Below are 14,437 nucleotides of genomic sequence, written 5' to 3'. Positions count from 1 at the left end.
GAAGTGTTTTGAATCATTTTCTTTAGAAAATACAGAGGAGTTTCAAATGCATGTGACCAGATATTTCCTTCCACTGCTTCCTCCTGAGTGATCCCTATAGGAGTCCCTCGAAGACGAGGTTTCTGGAGGGCATGGACAGTGTGGACTCCACCGAAGGCCATAATTTACTCACTGTGATTTTGTCAATCACTCAAGCTCAGGGGAGGCGGCCTAAATTCCCCAAGTGCTTTTGTAGTCATTAAAGGACACACAGGTAGAAGGGAAGGGAACTAACACTTGCTGAGTGTCAGTTGTATGCTATTTGTTGTATCCATTTAACTCTCTCAACATCTTGTGAGGTTTTATGATCCCCATTTAGCAAATCTTAGAGAAATTAATTTATCAGGGTGACAGAGGTGATAAACAGAATTCCACCCAAGCCTGCTGCAGAATTTGGGCTCTTTGTGCTTCCACACCAGTGGTTCTCAACCTTCCTCCCATGTCACACGTGAGAGAGTAATAATCCCATGCCCCCCTCACTCCTCTAGTTGACCACCATTCTACAGTCTCTCTGTTTTCAATGGCCAAGTAGACAGTAGTCCTAAAATGCATTCCAAAATAACGGATTTGTACACTTACACAATGAAATGTCAAAATAAATGAATTATAGTGACACAGCAATATGGGTCAATCTTAGTGATATAACGTGCAGCAAAAAAATCTAAAATTATTATATATAGCATGATGCCCTTTTTAGAAAGTAAAATTAAATTCATATGGTCACCAGCTTGATAGTCCTGAGTAACAAAGGGAAGCTGGCCATGCATGGGCTAATTATGAGACCATGTCATGAACCAAAGTTTATGATTAAGCTTTTTTTTTTCTTTTGTTGCACATGATTTCCAGTAGAAAGGAAAAATGAAGGGGAAAAATGGTTGTGTATTAGCCAGTTGTCCCAAAGATAAGCACTTATCCTTGGAGGAGAAGAAATCTCAAAATAACCTTGCTAATTATAATAAGATGTCCTAAGACAGGCGTATGTTTCCAGTCAAGACAAATGATCAGAACAATGGGTTTTGTGTGCTACCCAAGAAAAACTTAAATAACATGTAATTTCCGGAAGACATCTAAGATTTCAAAAAACTTCCCTTGATCTAGCAAGGGAAAATCACTTATAAAAAAGGGGTCCACTGAATGGATAGCAACTCATGGACTCTCTAGCCTGTCCACGTCCTAACCCAGGACTTACAAACTGAGCCTGTATTAGACATAATCTTTTACTTTGATTCCAGAAGATTACTGTAACCCTAGGAAGGCAGAGAATGAGTATCACAAAAAATTACTAAAACCCTGGAAATGTATAACGGTAAGAATAAAGGACAGAAATGGTAAAGAAACAAATTTAAATGCATGATATTAATAGTTTTGTAAGCAGATAATGTAATAATACACTCTATAATTTGTTTTGTTTGCCTTTAAAAATGTCTGGTGTATTTGGGACAATAAAATGTTTAGGAGGATTTTATTAAATACATTTGTAATCAGTGTTTAGGTGTTTAGTAAAATTTAACTTGTTTACTAGATTTTAGTTAATATTTTATACACAAAATGAAACACTAATAGTTTCTAATGTTCTTTTCCATCCACAAATTCCCTTGAGCAGCATAAGTCCTAGGACCATCTTTGAGCATGTGTGTCTCAGCTTGAGCCCTTTGAAGAGACAGTCCGTATTCACATGAGGCCAGCTATGGGCATTTGACATGATGGTAACCATGCTGTCCTGTTTTCAAAGGACACAGTCACTCACTACTCGGAGCTGTACCATGACTTCACCACCACACAGGTGGGAATGCACGATATTGTCCGCAGCTTCCGGCAGACAATGGACCAGTACAGCAGGGAGCCTGGGAGATACAGGTAACCACGGGCGCAGTGTGTGATCTGCACTTTATCCCTCATAACCAAGCATTCTTAAGAGATACAGTTATAATTTAATAAACCGCATAATTACAATGTATCATAACTCAGTTATGCTAGGGCCTGGTATAGTCTCTCACGTTCCTTAACTTTGCTGATTTTGTTTCCTCTTTTGTAAAATGAAGCAAATCCCACAGTACTTATTCACAGGAATTTTGTGAAGATTAATTAAAAGATAATATCCAAAGGTTAGTCATTAACCATTACTATTTTTTATCATTATTTGACCTGTTAGCATGCAAATGTTCCAACTAAACTGTTAGCTGTTAGGTTAGTTAACATGTCTCAGTTTTCTCAACAATTAAAAAGTGATGATGACACCCCCATAAGGTTGTTGTGAGATTACATGAGATAATGTCTGTGAAGCACTTAAAACAATGCCTGGCACATAATAAACACTCAATGAATTTAACTCTTATTGTGTTTATATAGATTACCCAATAGAATCAGTGGAAAAGGAGTTCAAGAAATTTCTTCTCCTTAAAGTAGGTCCTCTGATCACTATTCCCACTTTACAGATGAGGAGACTGAGACTCTGAGCATGCAGGTAATGGTCACATAGGTAGTGGCCGCAGAGATGGGACTGGAACTGAAACACGCGCGCTCCAGATACTATGTAACTTATCCGTTAATGTAATGTCTCAAACAGCTAAAACCAGCATTGATGTGGGTCATTTCAGGCTAATATGTCTTCCCTGAAGAGTGTTTGGTTTTCAACAACTGAGAGTGCACCCCAATAATAAAGTGAGACTTTATAGGGATTCCAATACAAGGGGAATTTGGGGGAACCCCTCTTACCTTATATGCAGACATATACTGTACATTCTAAGTGGAGTGATGAGAATTGCTAAATAAAGTCTTCCTGCAAGTTACTGAGTTTCATTCAGAGTTAGAAGGAAAAGAACAGTATTGACTGAGATCCAAACGTGTTTCTTTTAGACATGGGTTAGTATTAAGCTAGTCTTTGGGTTTAATATGAGAAACTGCCAGGTGACCCAGTGTGCCATTTCTTAGTCATCTGGCTTGATTCTGCTTCCTAGTGAGCCCTAGCCAATACTGTTAACAGTATGCATTCACCTCCCAACATCCTGTCCATGAGACACAGCAGCTGCAAAGCACTTTCCCAGTCTCCTGACAGGCCCTGATGTCACTGCACTGCCAACTCTTACAGGTTCATGGGGATTGAAGCCCATGGAGAGAACATTGCCAAGACCATGATGTACTACGGTCTGCCTTTTATCCAAGAAGCAGATTTTCCCTTCAACAGTTACCTCGGTAAACTAGACATGCCTTCTGGGAACAGTGTGTTTGAGGTTATCACATCCTGGATGGAAAACATGCCAGAAGGAAAATGGCCTAACTGGATGGTAAGTCCTTATGCGCAGCTCAGCATACGGTGCTGGTGTGCTTGCTGAGTAGTCCTCTGAAACAAGGGGCACATTTGTCTCTAAGTGACCTTCACCTTTCCTTCATTTTGTGATTTAGTGAGCCAGATGCATCCCAGCTCCTGACCAGGTTCTTGTCATTCTTCATTCTTTTCCTTCTGGTTCTGAGACTAGATAATTTCAACTGGTCTGTCTCATTTGCTGAGTCCTTGGCCAGTTCAAATCTGTCCAGCCCATCTAGGGAATTTTTCACTTCCTTTATTGTATTTTTCAACTGTAATTTTTTTCATAATTTCTCTTTATTGACAGTATCTATTTGATAAGGCATTGTTCGCATACTTTTAAAGAATCCTGTAGATGTTGTTTAGTTTTTGAACACACGTATAAGAGCTGATTTAAAGTCATTGTCCACTAAGTCCAATGTTTGGGTTTCCTCAGCCAACTTTTCTGTTGATGCTTTTCTCCCCTCTGTATGGGCCATACTTTCCTGGTTCTCTGCATGTCTTGTATTCTTTTTTGTTGTTGAACACTGGATATTTTAAATAGTAAGTATAGAAATTTTGGAAATCACATTCTCCCCTCTCCAGTGTTTTGTTTCTTCAGTGACTTTCTTGGATTAATTCTGTAATATCTGTGTTACTTGTTGTGTGTGACCACTGAAGTCTCTGCTTGGTCAGCTAGTGATTGTTAAAGATTCCTTAGATGCCTTGAACCTGTAAGTCTCCCAGCCTTTGCTGAGGGCTGTGTGCGGGGTGGGCATGCTTTCAACACTTTGGCAGGCAGCTTACAGCTCCGCCTTAGTCTTTCCTTTCTGCTTGAGTTTCAGGGTTAGCCAGAGGGGAGAGATTAGATTCTTGGGGCTTCCCTGGCTACCTGTGCAGCCCTGTGCATGTGTGTAGGCTTCTAGATTCCAGGAAAATGTCAGAGCCTTTCAAAGCCCTTTATGGTCATCTTATTCCTAACTTTAAAGTTTTTTGGTCAGTCTCTGTTTAGCCCAGGTTGGTAACACCACCTCAGGCAAGTATTGATAATCAATTGCTGCTGATTGTTTTTGGCAAATGCCTTGGGGATAAGACAATCTGCACAGTTAGCTTTGAGTCAGATCAGATAAAGAAAAAACCCAACCAAAAGTGAGCTGCTAGAAAGGTCGAACAGTGCCAGTTCTCTAGAGATGGAGCTTTTGATGAACTCAAAACCTATTTTGGTCCTCCAGTGGCTACTAGGCTGCTGGGTTTTACATTTTCTGTTGGTTTTCAAGGCTATCTTGAATCTGAGGGGAGGGGCATGAGATTATGGCCAGTTAAAATGATACAAAGCTTGCTCTTCTGAGATCCAGCTGTTTTTCTTGAACACTCCTTGTATTGTTGTAAGCCTTTCATTTCCAAGTTCTGAAAAAGTGGATTTTTACAGTTTTTGCCAGCATTCTCCTTGCTTTCATGCTAGAGATTTTTGGAGGTCCTTACTCCACCATTCCAGAAGTACCCCCTCTCTATACAAATTTTATAATGTAGCACGTTTTTTCATATACTCAAAGTCTCATATCATAGGCAACTGGATCTCAGCCTGTGAGAGGCCCTGATCTCTGTCCAATGCTAATCTTGATTTCAGTTCTGAGAAAGAAAAGTGATCTAGGTTCAGAAGACTTGAGAAATCACAGGGTTTCTTGTCAGATGCTTTTGAGATAATGAAAAGAATAAACGGTGGAAAAGTTTGACCTAATTTTCTGGCCATAAAAATAGAAAAATACAATGGTCTATAAAAAGATAATTGTAAAGACAGTTTCAGTAAATCTAAAGAATAAAAAAGCAAGCTCCCTTTTTCCTGAATTCTAACAACCAAGTTCATATTCTCAGACTCAAGTTCAAAGGCTGGTTCTGCCTCATGACCTTAACCTGAATAAATGATGCAGTCTCTCAGAGCTTGTTTCATCATTTGTAAAATGGAAAGGTTAGGTGATTTAAATAAACTCTTAAATAAGGACTAGATGTTAAAATATGTAATCAGAACATTTAACAAAGAAATATATTTAAAAATACAAAGTCCTGTACAAAATTTCTTCTTAGACTGTAAATATTTTTGTAAAAGTTGATTTACCTTTTAACTTAATTTTTTGAATACTTCAAAAATCACACACACACAAAGGGACAGATCAGAAGTCTTTCTCTCACCTTGGTCCCCTCCACCTGTTCCCTCCTTGGAGGAAACACTTGTTTCCTTTCCTGTCAATATTCTCTTATCCAAACGTGCAAAAATATTAGTATGTACCCTCCTACATTTCATCTTATTTGCAATATGAATGTGAAGTAAGCTGTTATCACCATTTTGTTGATCATAATGGCCAAGTCAGTCAGATGGTCAACTGTACAGCAAGGAACTGGTTAGGACTCCATTGCAGGCTTGCTGATACGAAGGTACCCATGGTTAACCATGTTTTTCTGCCTGGTGGACTTTTTGTGAAATAGGGTAAATCTTTCAGCAAACTCTGTATAGAGCTGTGCTCTTAAAATAAAGTATCTGCCTTTCAGACTGGCGGACCAGACAATGACCGGCTGACTTCTCGTCTGGGGAAACAATATGTCAACATCATGAACATGCTTGTGTTCACACTGCCTGGAACTCCCATAACTTACTACGGGGAAGAAATAGGAATGAGAAATATTTTAGCCACAAATCTCAATGAAACCTATGATGTTGTAAGTTAATATAACTTAACCATGCACCACACCAAATCCTCATTTTTTTGCCAAATCAGAAAACTTACTATTTCTATTCTGCTGCTGAAAATCGTGATTACTTAGCTTTTGTTTCTCACTGTTTGTTAGGCAGTGAGAAATTTCCAGCTTTCTTGATTGGGGAGCTTGTTAAAAATGCTGCTTGCTGAGCCACACAACTGAATTTCTTGTGTAGAGCCCAGGATCTGCATTTCAAAGATGTTTTCCAGCTGATTCTCAGGTGCACTAAAATTTAAGACGCCACGTTTTGAGTTTCGAATGCCCTCTACCTGAAACATGGAGTTAAGAACATTTATTATAGTGCTTGTCTGTATTGCTAGATCTCGCTTGGCCATAACATAAAAGGAAGAATCCTTGTGCTAACAAATGTAATGGACAGCCTTAGGCCTGAGAAGTTTAAATTTTGTTTTTTGTTTGAGGCTATGGATCTCACAATTGTGTTGCTGGGCAGATGAAAGACCTTGAAGCTATAATTTGTATGGTTAGCTTTCAATGGTGAGATCCAATTTCCCTAATATTTAGTCACAATGAAACCTTTTCTATTTAAGCTCCTAAATTTGTGTGTGCACTCATGCGATAACCAGGCTAAAAAGGATACAGTCTAGGCTCACCTGTGCATGGCTGCATGCCTGAATTCACCGATCACTGTATCACATTATAATGAGTTTGTAAATGGCACATTTTGAAATCCTACATCACTCATTTTTAGGGAAAAGCAGCAAAGATTCCAAGCATGTATCAATGTTGTTAGTAGTTTATTTACACTCAAGATGTCATTAACTATTTTCCAATTGAAAGTGTAAAACTGGTTTATGTACTGAATATTAAGGCCTTTTCGTTATGAATGCTATGAATTTGAGTACTAGCTGAGAAATATAGGGAATTAAATACTTCTGAAGTAAATCATGGCCAAATTACATTTCTTTTAAATAACCAGACCACTGTTTTTTTTCTTTATGGTCTTTTGACATAGGATACTCTTCTCTCAAAGTCACCAATGCAGTGGGACAATAGCTCAAATGCTGGTTTTTCTGAAGGCAATCACACCTGGTTACCCACCAGTTCAGATTACCACACTGTGAATGTTGATGTAAGTATCAATGAAAATTTCATGCTAACTCCAGAACAGGAAATTAGTTCATGTTGCTGACAACATACACTCACCTTGAGTTGTCTAAAACCTTAACTGATGCTCTTTAAATCAATCACATAGACTTCTTTTGCAGTTTTCATTTTTAAGGAGTTTGTAAATCATGTTTTTGTGGAAATACAAACTGGTGCAGAAGTGTACCATCTGAAGTATCATACAGAATACACAACTCTTCATTGGAATGACTTTGAGCTATGAAATATTAAGAACATTTTATGGAGGGCTTCCAGCAAGCCTGCTATCCTTTCTCCATTCCACCCCCCAAAGGAAGGAAAGAAAGTAGGAGATCAATCAATCGAGGGTAAGATTCTTGAGAGCAGGCTGTTTACCTACAGAAACTGAAGCATGAATAATCCCTAAAAGTAGCTGTTCTGGAAAAGCATACCCTTCAGCTTTTGCCTATACTATTTTCTGTTCTCATGGTGATCAACTTAGCCAAGTTCAGCAAACAAATTTCTTAAACAGGAAGGCATTAATTCCAGCAAAGTGCTAAACACATTTCCTTAGACCAGAAAAATGTGAAATGGCTTCAGGTGAGTTTCAGGTGTTTTCACTGGAAAACAATCTGAACTATTTAATGGGGAGAGAAATTACTGGCATCACATGAGGATACAAGTTTTATAGCATCTACTAAGTATTTTGAAAACAATCCCCAGATTATTCTGATACGGAACTTCAGGCAAACCCTCCTGGTTCCCACATCTCCCTGATCCAAGCACCCCAGTGATAACTTTGTTTTTTATGGTCATAGGTCCTTGAAACACAAAAATTGTATATTAACATTTGTGTTTTGGATTAAGTGCACTTACTGATTTTCATTACATCCAAATGTCCAAAATATTCCCATAGGCCAATTTGAATCCAATGTGTAAGAAATCCTACATAAAAAAGTACAGCAGCAAAGATGGAAAAATGTAAATGCAAATTAAAATAATGGTCAGATCAGTCAGGTCGTTAAAATGATCATGAGTAATGCTTGGAGGGATGCTAAACCATAATCAAATAACCGGAAGTCCCAGGCAATGCCATTTTAATAAAACACCTCCATAATAGCTCTAGAACAAGGTGAGAATTTAGGTACTTTCTAGAAGATAGAAAGTAAAATTAAGATTACAAAGAAACAAGAGCATAGAAACCATAATCTAAAATACACAGGAGAAAACAGCACTGACAGGTACAGGTGAGAGCACTGCAGGAATTCATCCACCGCTGCAATTGGCTGCCCCAGAATTTGCCTGAGGAAAAAACTCAGGGCCTGTTTGGTGATCATACTCGTGTTGAATGAGTAGAGCAAAGCTTGAAATAGTGTTAAACTTCTACAAGCACAGTCGAAGAAAGAAACGGAGAAGAAAACCTAATTCCCTGGGATGATTCACTGAGGAATGATCTCCAAAGTAAGAGTTTTTACTCCTCAGTTCACAGAGGCCTTAAAAGGAGGGTAGGACCCTAGGTAGCTGGTCACCATTAAACAGGAAAAGAACCCCTACACCCCAAAGACAAACCAGACATACCTCCAAGTTGGCTTCTCACAGTTAGTAGAGGCAGGCAACTGAAGACAGGCAAACAAGGAGTATCAAATACAAAAGGAAATGAATCACCAAAAATCACACTACATTTGAGAAAAATTAAGGCCATGAAAGAGAAACACCATTCCTAACAAAACATTGTAGAAAGCGAAGAAAATGTAACATAAGACTTCATTATTAGTAAAACTGCTCCCTCCCTGAGAGACTATTGTTTTATGTAGCCCTTGTTTTATGTAGCACTCTTTTAAAGAAGTGATTAGGTATCTTAGAAATATGAAAATATTGTCAAAATAAACAATAAAATAGAAGTTCTAATTAGTGTGCTGGAAAACTGACTCAAGGGTTTACCCCAAAGTGTACTGTAAAAAGACAAAGAAGTTTTTTCTTTTTAGAGCACAACATGATTATATTTTAATACACGATCAAAATACGAAACACCATAGTAAATTGATAGCAATAATAAAGGGCTTTTCATTTGCATTGCATGTAACAAAAGACATTGATATTCCAAGGGAAATGGAAAACAAAAAGGCAAAGAAGTTAACAGTATAAAGAGAAAATTTTTGATATGTGGAGAATAAATCTAGAAATTCCAACATATAACAAAAAACAAATTCTAGAAAAGAACAGAGACTAATAAAGAGAAAACCTAAAAATATACAGAAAGAAACCAAACTCGGAAGTAGATTGCCTGAGAAAAGGACTGAAGATTGGACTGTCATCAGACTTCTCAACTCGATACTAAAACACATTAGAACTTTACCTTCAAAGTTGTAATGGAAACTTGATTCTAAACAAAGAATCCTATATCCATTCAAACTAGCATTCAGGAGCAAAACAGAGATGGAAAAGCAAGGACCCAAATTTTACCATATATAGCCAGTTTCTGAAAGAGAAATTGGGGACTCCAACAAAACCAAAAAGGAATCTAAAAGGTGGACATGATGTATAAAACATAGTGAGGAAAGGAACCGACAAAACTTAAGGATGAATAATTTTTGATACATAATGTAAAATAAGGTATTCTGGAGTAAAAATCTTAGTGATTTCTTTCTATTTGGGAAGTGGTGGCAGGGAGGGTGTGTGTGTGTGTTTGAGTGAGCAAAGGCACATGTGCGCAGGCTAATGCACTTTACAAGGATGGAAACAGTAACTCACTCTAGATTTGAGCTGTCCAGTAGCCACTAACCACTGTGACTACTAAAACAGAATTAAAAGTTCAGTTCCTGTTTCACACTAGCAACATTTCAAGTGCTCAGTAGCTAGTGGCTACCATATTGTACAGCACAGAAACAGAACTTTTGGCACTGCAGGAAGTTCTACTGGACAGCACTGCTCTGTATGTTGAAAAACATATGTTTTAAATGGTTATTACAGTTTTAAGGGTAACCATCAGAAGAAAAGACACAAATGTGTAATTTTTGAACGATACTGGAAGGAAAAAAATTACATAAAGAAAACCAATTGATCCAATAAAAAGCTAAAAAGGAAGAAAATAAAACATTAGTACAACTAAAATAAAACATTAGTACAACTAAAATAAAAAATAAGGCTACAGGATTATGTCTAAACATATGGTAATCACAGATATGAATGGGTTAAATTCACCTATTAAAAGATATAAACTCTTAGATTAGAAAACAAAGAAAATCTGACATAAGAGATATAGCTAAAACAAAAGGACAGAGAAAGAACTAAAATAAAGATATTACAGGCAAATGCTAACAAAAACAAACCTTGCCACCTGGCTGTAGCTTTCAAAACAAAAAAATGCACCATACCCTTTAATTTAGTAATTTCATTCCTAGATATCTGTATCTAGGAATACTTGCACATGTGGAAAATTCAAGGATCTCTACTGCAGCACTGTTTTTTTAAAAGAAATATAAATTTATATAACATTTTTAACCTATCCAATTGGTATTTTTTTTTAACATCTTTATTGGAGTATAATTGCTTTACAGTGGTGTGTTAGTTTCTGCTTTATAACAAAGTGAATCAGTTATACATATACATATATCCCCATATCTCCTCCCTCTTACGTCTTCCTCCCACCCTCCCTATCCCACCCCTCTAGGTGGTCACAAAGCACCGAGCTGATCTCCCTGTGCTATGCGGCTGCTTCCCACTAGCTATCTATTTTACATTTGGTAGTATATATAAGTCCATGCCAATCTCTCACTTCTTCCCAGCTTACCCTTCTCCCTCCCCGTGTCCTCAAGTCCATTCTCTACGTCTGCATCTTTATTCCTGTCCTGCCCCTAGGTTCTTCAGAACCATTTTTTATTTTTTTAGATTCCATATATATGTGTTAGCATATGGTATTTATTTTTCTTTCTGACTTACTTCACTGTGTATGACAGTCTCTAGGTCCATCCACCTCAGTACAAATAACTCCATTTCGTTTCTTTTTATGGCTGAGTAATATTCCATTGTATGTATGTGCCACATCTTTATCCATTCATCTGTCAATGGACACATAGGTTGCTTCCATGTCCTGGCTATTGTAAATAGAGCTGCAATGAACGTTGTGGTACATGACTCTTTTTGAATTATGGTTTTCTCAGGGTATATGCCCAGTAGTGGGATTGTGGAGCACTGTTCTTAATAGCAGAAGACTCTGGAAATGATTTATATATTTCGTCAATAGAAAGCCAGTTGAATCAATTATGGTTAATCTATATGAGAGACAAGTATGCAGCTGTGAAAAAGAATGAGGGAGTTCTCTGTGCATTGATAAGAGACCACCTCTAACATGTACTAAATAATTAAAAAAACAGCGTACATAATGGTAACATGCCACTATTTGTGTAAACAAGGGAAAAGTATGTCTACCTATGTCTGCATAGGCACAGAATGTATTTCATATGAAACATAAAATGAAAGAATATAAACAATTATAGCGTCTATCTCTGGGAGAGAAAATGGGAAGCTAGGGGATAGTGTTGAAGAAAACCATTTATATATTATTCTTATAATTGAATTTTATATTGTATGCATGCAATTTTCTATTTAAAAAAATATAGTTACAAAAAGCAGGTGTGGAAATATTTAATAGCAGACAAAATAGAATTCAATATGAAAAGCATGAGACAAAGGTGATTTTCAAAAACTGATGAAAGAACATTCCCCTATAAATCATGAATCTATGCATCTAACAATACCTTCAAAATGTATAAAACAAGTACTATGAGAAATGCAATTAAAAACTGATAAATCAACAATTACAGAGAGACACTTCAACATACTTCTAGAAAGTGGTAAATGAAGTAGACAAAAATAATAGTTAACACTTACTGGGCACTTCTTATGTGAGTGGCACTGAAGTATGCTTTTTCATGCATTATCTAAGGCTATAGAAAACGTTAGTAGTAATTTGACAAGTCATATACATATACCATATACATGTACCATAAACACCTTTGTACCTGATAAACACAGAATAAACATTTTTTTCAGACATTCATTAGATATTCACTAAACACCACACATTACGCACCTGCCCCAACCACCCACCAGTACCTCTGAGGTCAACATGGCTGGCAAGACTACAATGAAATGAATGCTATCACTGATTTGGCAACAGCTTTTATGAAGACAAATTTGGCATTATGTATCAAGTATCCATACTCCTTGACATAATAATTGTTTTTCTGATATTTATATCTTAAATAAATAATCCAAATATGGGGGAAGCATATTAGAAACTTGAATGTCAAAATGAAAGGGAATGATTAAGTATCGTATAACTATTCATTAGAATATTATTCTGCCACTAAAATGACATTTAATATAACAAGATGCTTAAAATGTTAAAGGAAAACAAGAAAAGTACATTAAATTATGTATATTTTATACAGCTGTTAAAATTAACCCCAATCTTCTTTAATGGGCATATTTTAACTTTCACTTTAGGCAGCATTTTGCTTTGCATCCGTTTCTGCAATTTTCTGTTCATAATTAGCATCTGTTAATGTTACACCAACCTACACATTATTCTACAGAAGAGAACAGAGAAGCTCCAGTTCACCAGAGGTGCTCGGAGTCCATGGCCATGATGGCTGCTTTTCTGCCAGTTAAATATAGCATAAAGGGACTTTCTTTAGGCAAGTTAAATATCCATTAACTTAAACACGGACATTTAGTGGAGTCAAATTTGGCCTCTACATCAGCTCTGGCCAAGATGTAGCAGAGAACTGTGCACGCAGCAGTCACTCCCAGACAAGGTGAAACCCTGAATTTGTAGTTTCTATCGGTAGTTAAATAAACTATTCTTACCTACTTATTAATACTTAAAAGTTGGTAGTTGTTTTAAGGGTTAAAATAGAAGCAAGTTTTCTGGGGAAATAATTCCTTATTTGATACTCTTAGAATCAAACATTTATGTGAATATTCTTTTTTAAAAAAATAGGTCCAAAAGACTCAGCCCAGATCAGCACTGAAGTTATATCAAGAATTAAGTCTGCTTCATGCCAATGAGCTGCTCCTCAGCAGGGGCTGGTTTTGCTACTTGAGGAATGACAACCACTCTGTTGTGTACACAAGAGAGCTGGACGGCATAGACAGAGTCTTCCTCATGGTTCTGAATTTTGGAGAATTATCACCGCTAAATCTAAAGGAAATGATTTCAGATATTCCCACAAGAGTAAGGATAAGGTTAAGTACCAATTCTGCCTACAAAGGCCGTGAAGTTGATACGCATGCCATTACACTGGACAAAGGAGAAGGACTCATCCTTGAATACAACACGAGGAATCTCCTTCATCACCAAACAGCATTCCAAGATAGATGTTTTGTTTCCAACCGGGCATGCTATTCCAGTGTATTGAACATACTGTACAGCTTGTGTTAGGCACCTCTGTGAAAGAGATGGCGACGCTGGCATTCTGTTCTATTGTAAGCATTTGCAGTAACTTCACGTACAGCAGCATGCTGCTGGGTGAACTTTATGATCGGTAATTCTTAGATATTTCTGTAGCTTGAGTGAAACTGCTTTAGGATAGGTTCTCAAATGTTTTTCAAGAATAATAAAGTGTTTAAAAGAAAATTATCCCTTGCAGGAACTTGTAATTTTTTTGAGTTAGCATCAATAAGAGATGATCAGAGCACCTTAGGACTCCAGAATATTAGAGAGATCTAATGAATTTTAATGTGAGGAATATCATCTTCTTCCATAAAATGCAGGTACAGAAACTGGAGGATGACTTAACTGCTAGAGTATCTAAAAATGTTCACTAGCAAAGAAGCAGGACCTTGATTTGTAAACTGTTCAAAGAAAATCAGAGTAAAACAAACCTGTTCTGATGCGGGAAAGGGGAAAGTTCTGCTGTCACCAATCCTTCCTTCACTCCCTTCTCTATGTCCTTCTACAGAGCATGGTTTGAAAACTACTTTCCTAGGTTAAGGGGCGTGTGCATCAATGGAGACAACGGTATAAGCAAGTGAGCTGTATACAAAACAAAATCTGGACAGAGAAGCAAATTTTAAAAATTATTTACTAACTTAAAAAACTCACTTTTGTTAATGTAACTGGAAATATGACTATGAAATACTTCAGTGTGTTTCCAATTTCCACTGAATGCAGCATTTCAGAATTTTAGATATTTCTTAAGATTCTCGAAAACACTGGTGCTGTCAAGTCCAAGTTCCTCATACAGGAATTTAATTTGGGCTGTAATCTAAAAGAAA

General features: G+C 37.1%; 2 protein-coding genes across 9 annotated transcripts in view; one reads left to right on the top strand and one right to left on the bottom strand.

The window, feature by feature from the left end:
• SLC3A1 (solute carrier family 3 member 1) overlaps nucleotides 1-13,609 on the top strand; it is a 44,464-nt gene extending 30,855 nt beyond the window's left edge. For both annotated transcript variants that reach the window (XM_079940867.1, XM_079940866.1), the window contains exons 9-13: nucleotides 1,772-1,896; nucleotides 3,128-3,323; nucleotides 5,867-6,034; nucleotides 7,047-7,163; nucleotides 13,161-13,609. In XM_079940867.1, the coding sequence (XP_079796993.1) occupies nucleotides 1,772-1,896; nucleotides 3,128-3,323; nucleotides 5,867-6,034; nucleotides 7,047-7,163; nucleotides 13,161-13,601 (1,047 nt within the window). In that variant the 3' untranslated portion in view covers nucleotides 13,602-13,609. The remainder of the gene's footprint in view (nucleotides 1-1,771; nucleotides 1,897-3,127; nucleotides 3,324-5,866; nucleotides 6,035-7,046; nucleotides 7,164-13,160) is intronic.
• The window catches only part of PREPL (prolyl endopeptidase like), a 57,574-nt gene continuing 54,004 nt past the window's right edge, over nucleotides 10,868-14,437 (bottom strand). For 2 of the 7 annotated variants that reach the window (XM_079940864.1, XM_079940861.1), the window contains one exon: nucleotides 13,618-14,427. In XM_079940864.1, coding sequence (XP_079796990.1) covers nucleotides 14,338-14,427 — 90 coding nt within the window. In that variant the 3' untranslated portion in view covers nucleotides 13,618-14,337. Of the gene's footprint in view, nucleotides 11,370-11,420; nucleotides 12,103-13,616; nucleotides 14,428-14,437 lie in introns of those variants that run through there. The other 5 variants (XM_079940863.1, XM_079940865.1, XR_013831046.1 and 2 more) reach the window with 4 other exon arrangements.

This window comes from Stenella coeruleoalba, assembly GCF_951394435.1.
Source record: "Stenella coeruleoalba genome assembly, chromosome: 13".
NCBI classification, from domain to species: domain Eukaryota; kingdom Metazoa; phylum Chordata; class Mammalia; order Artiodactyla; family Delphinidae; genus Stenella; species Stenella coeruleoalba.
Note: the sequence above shows the minus strand (reverse complement) of the source record. Positions and strands in the feature narration are given on the sequence as shown.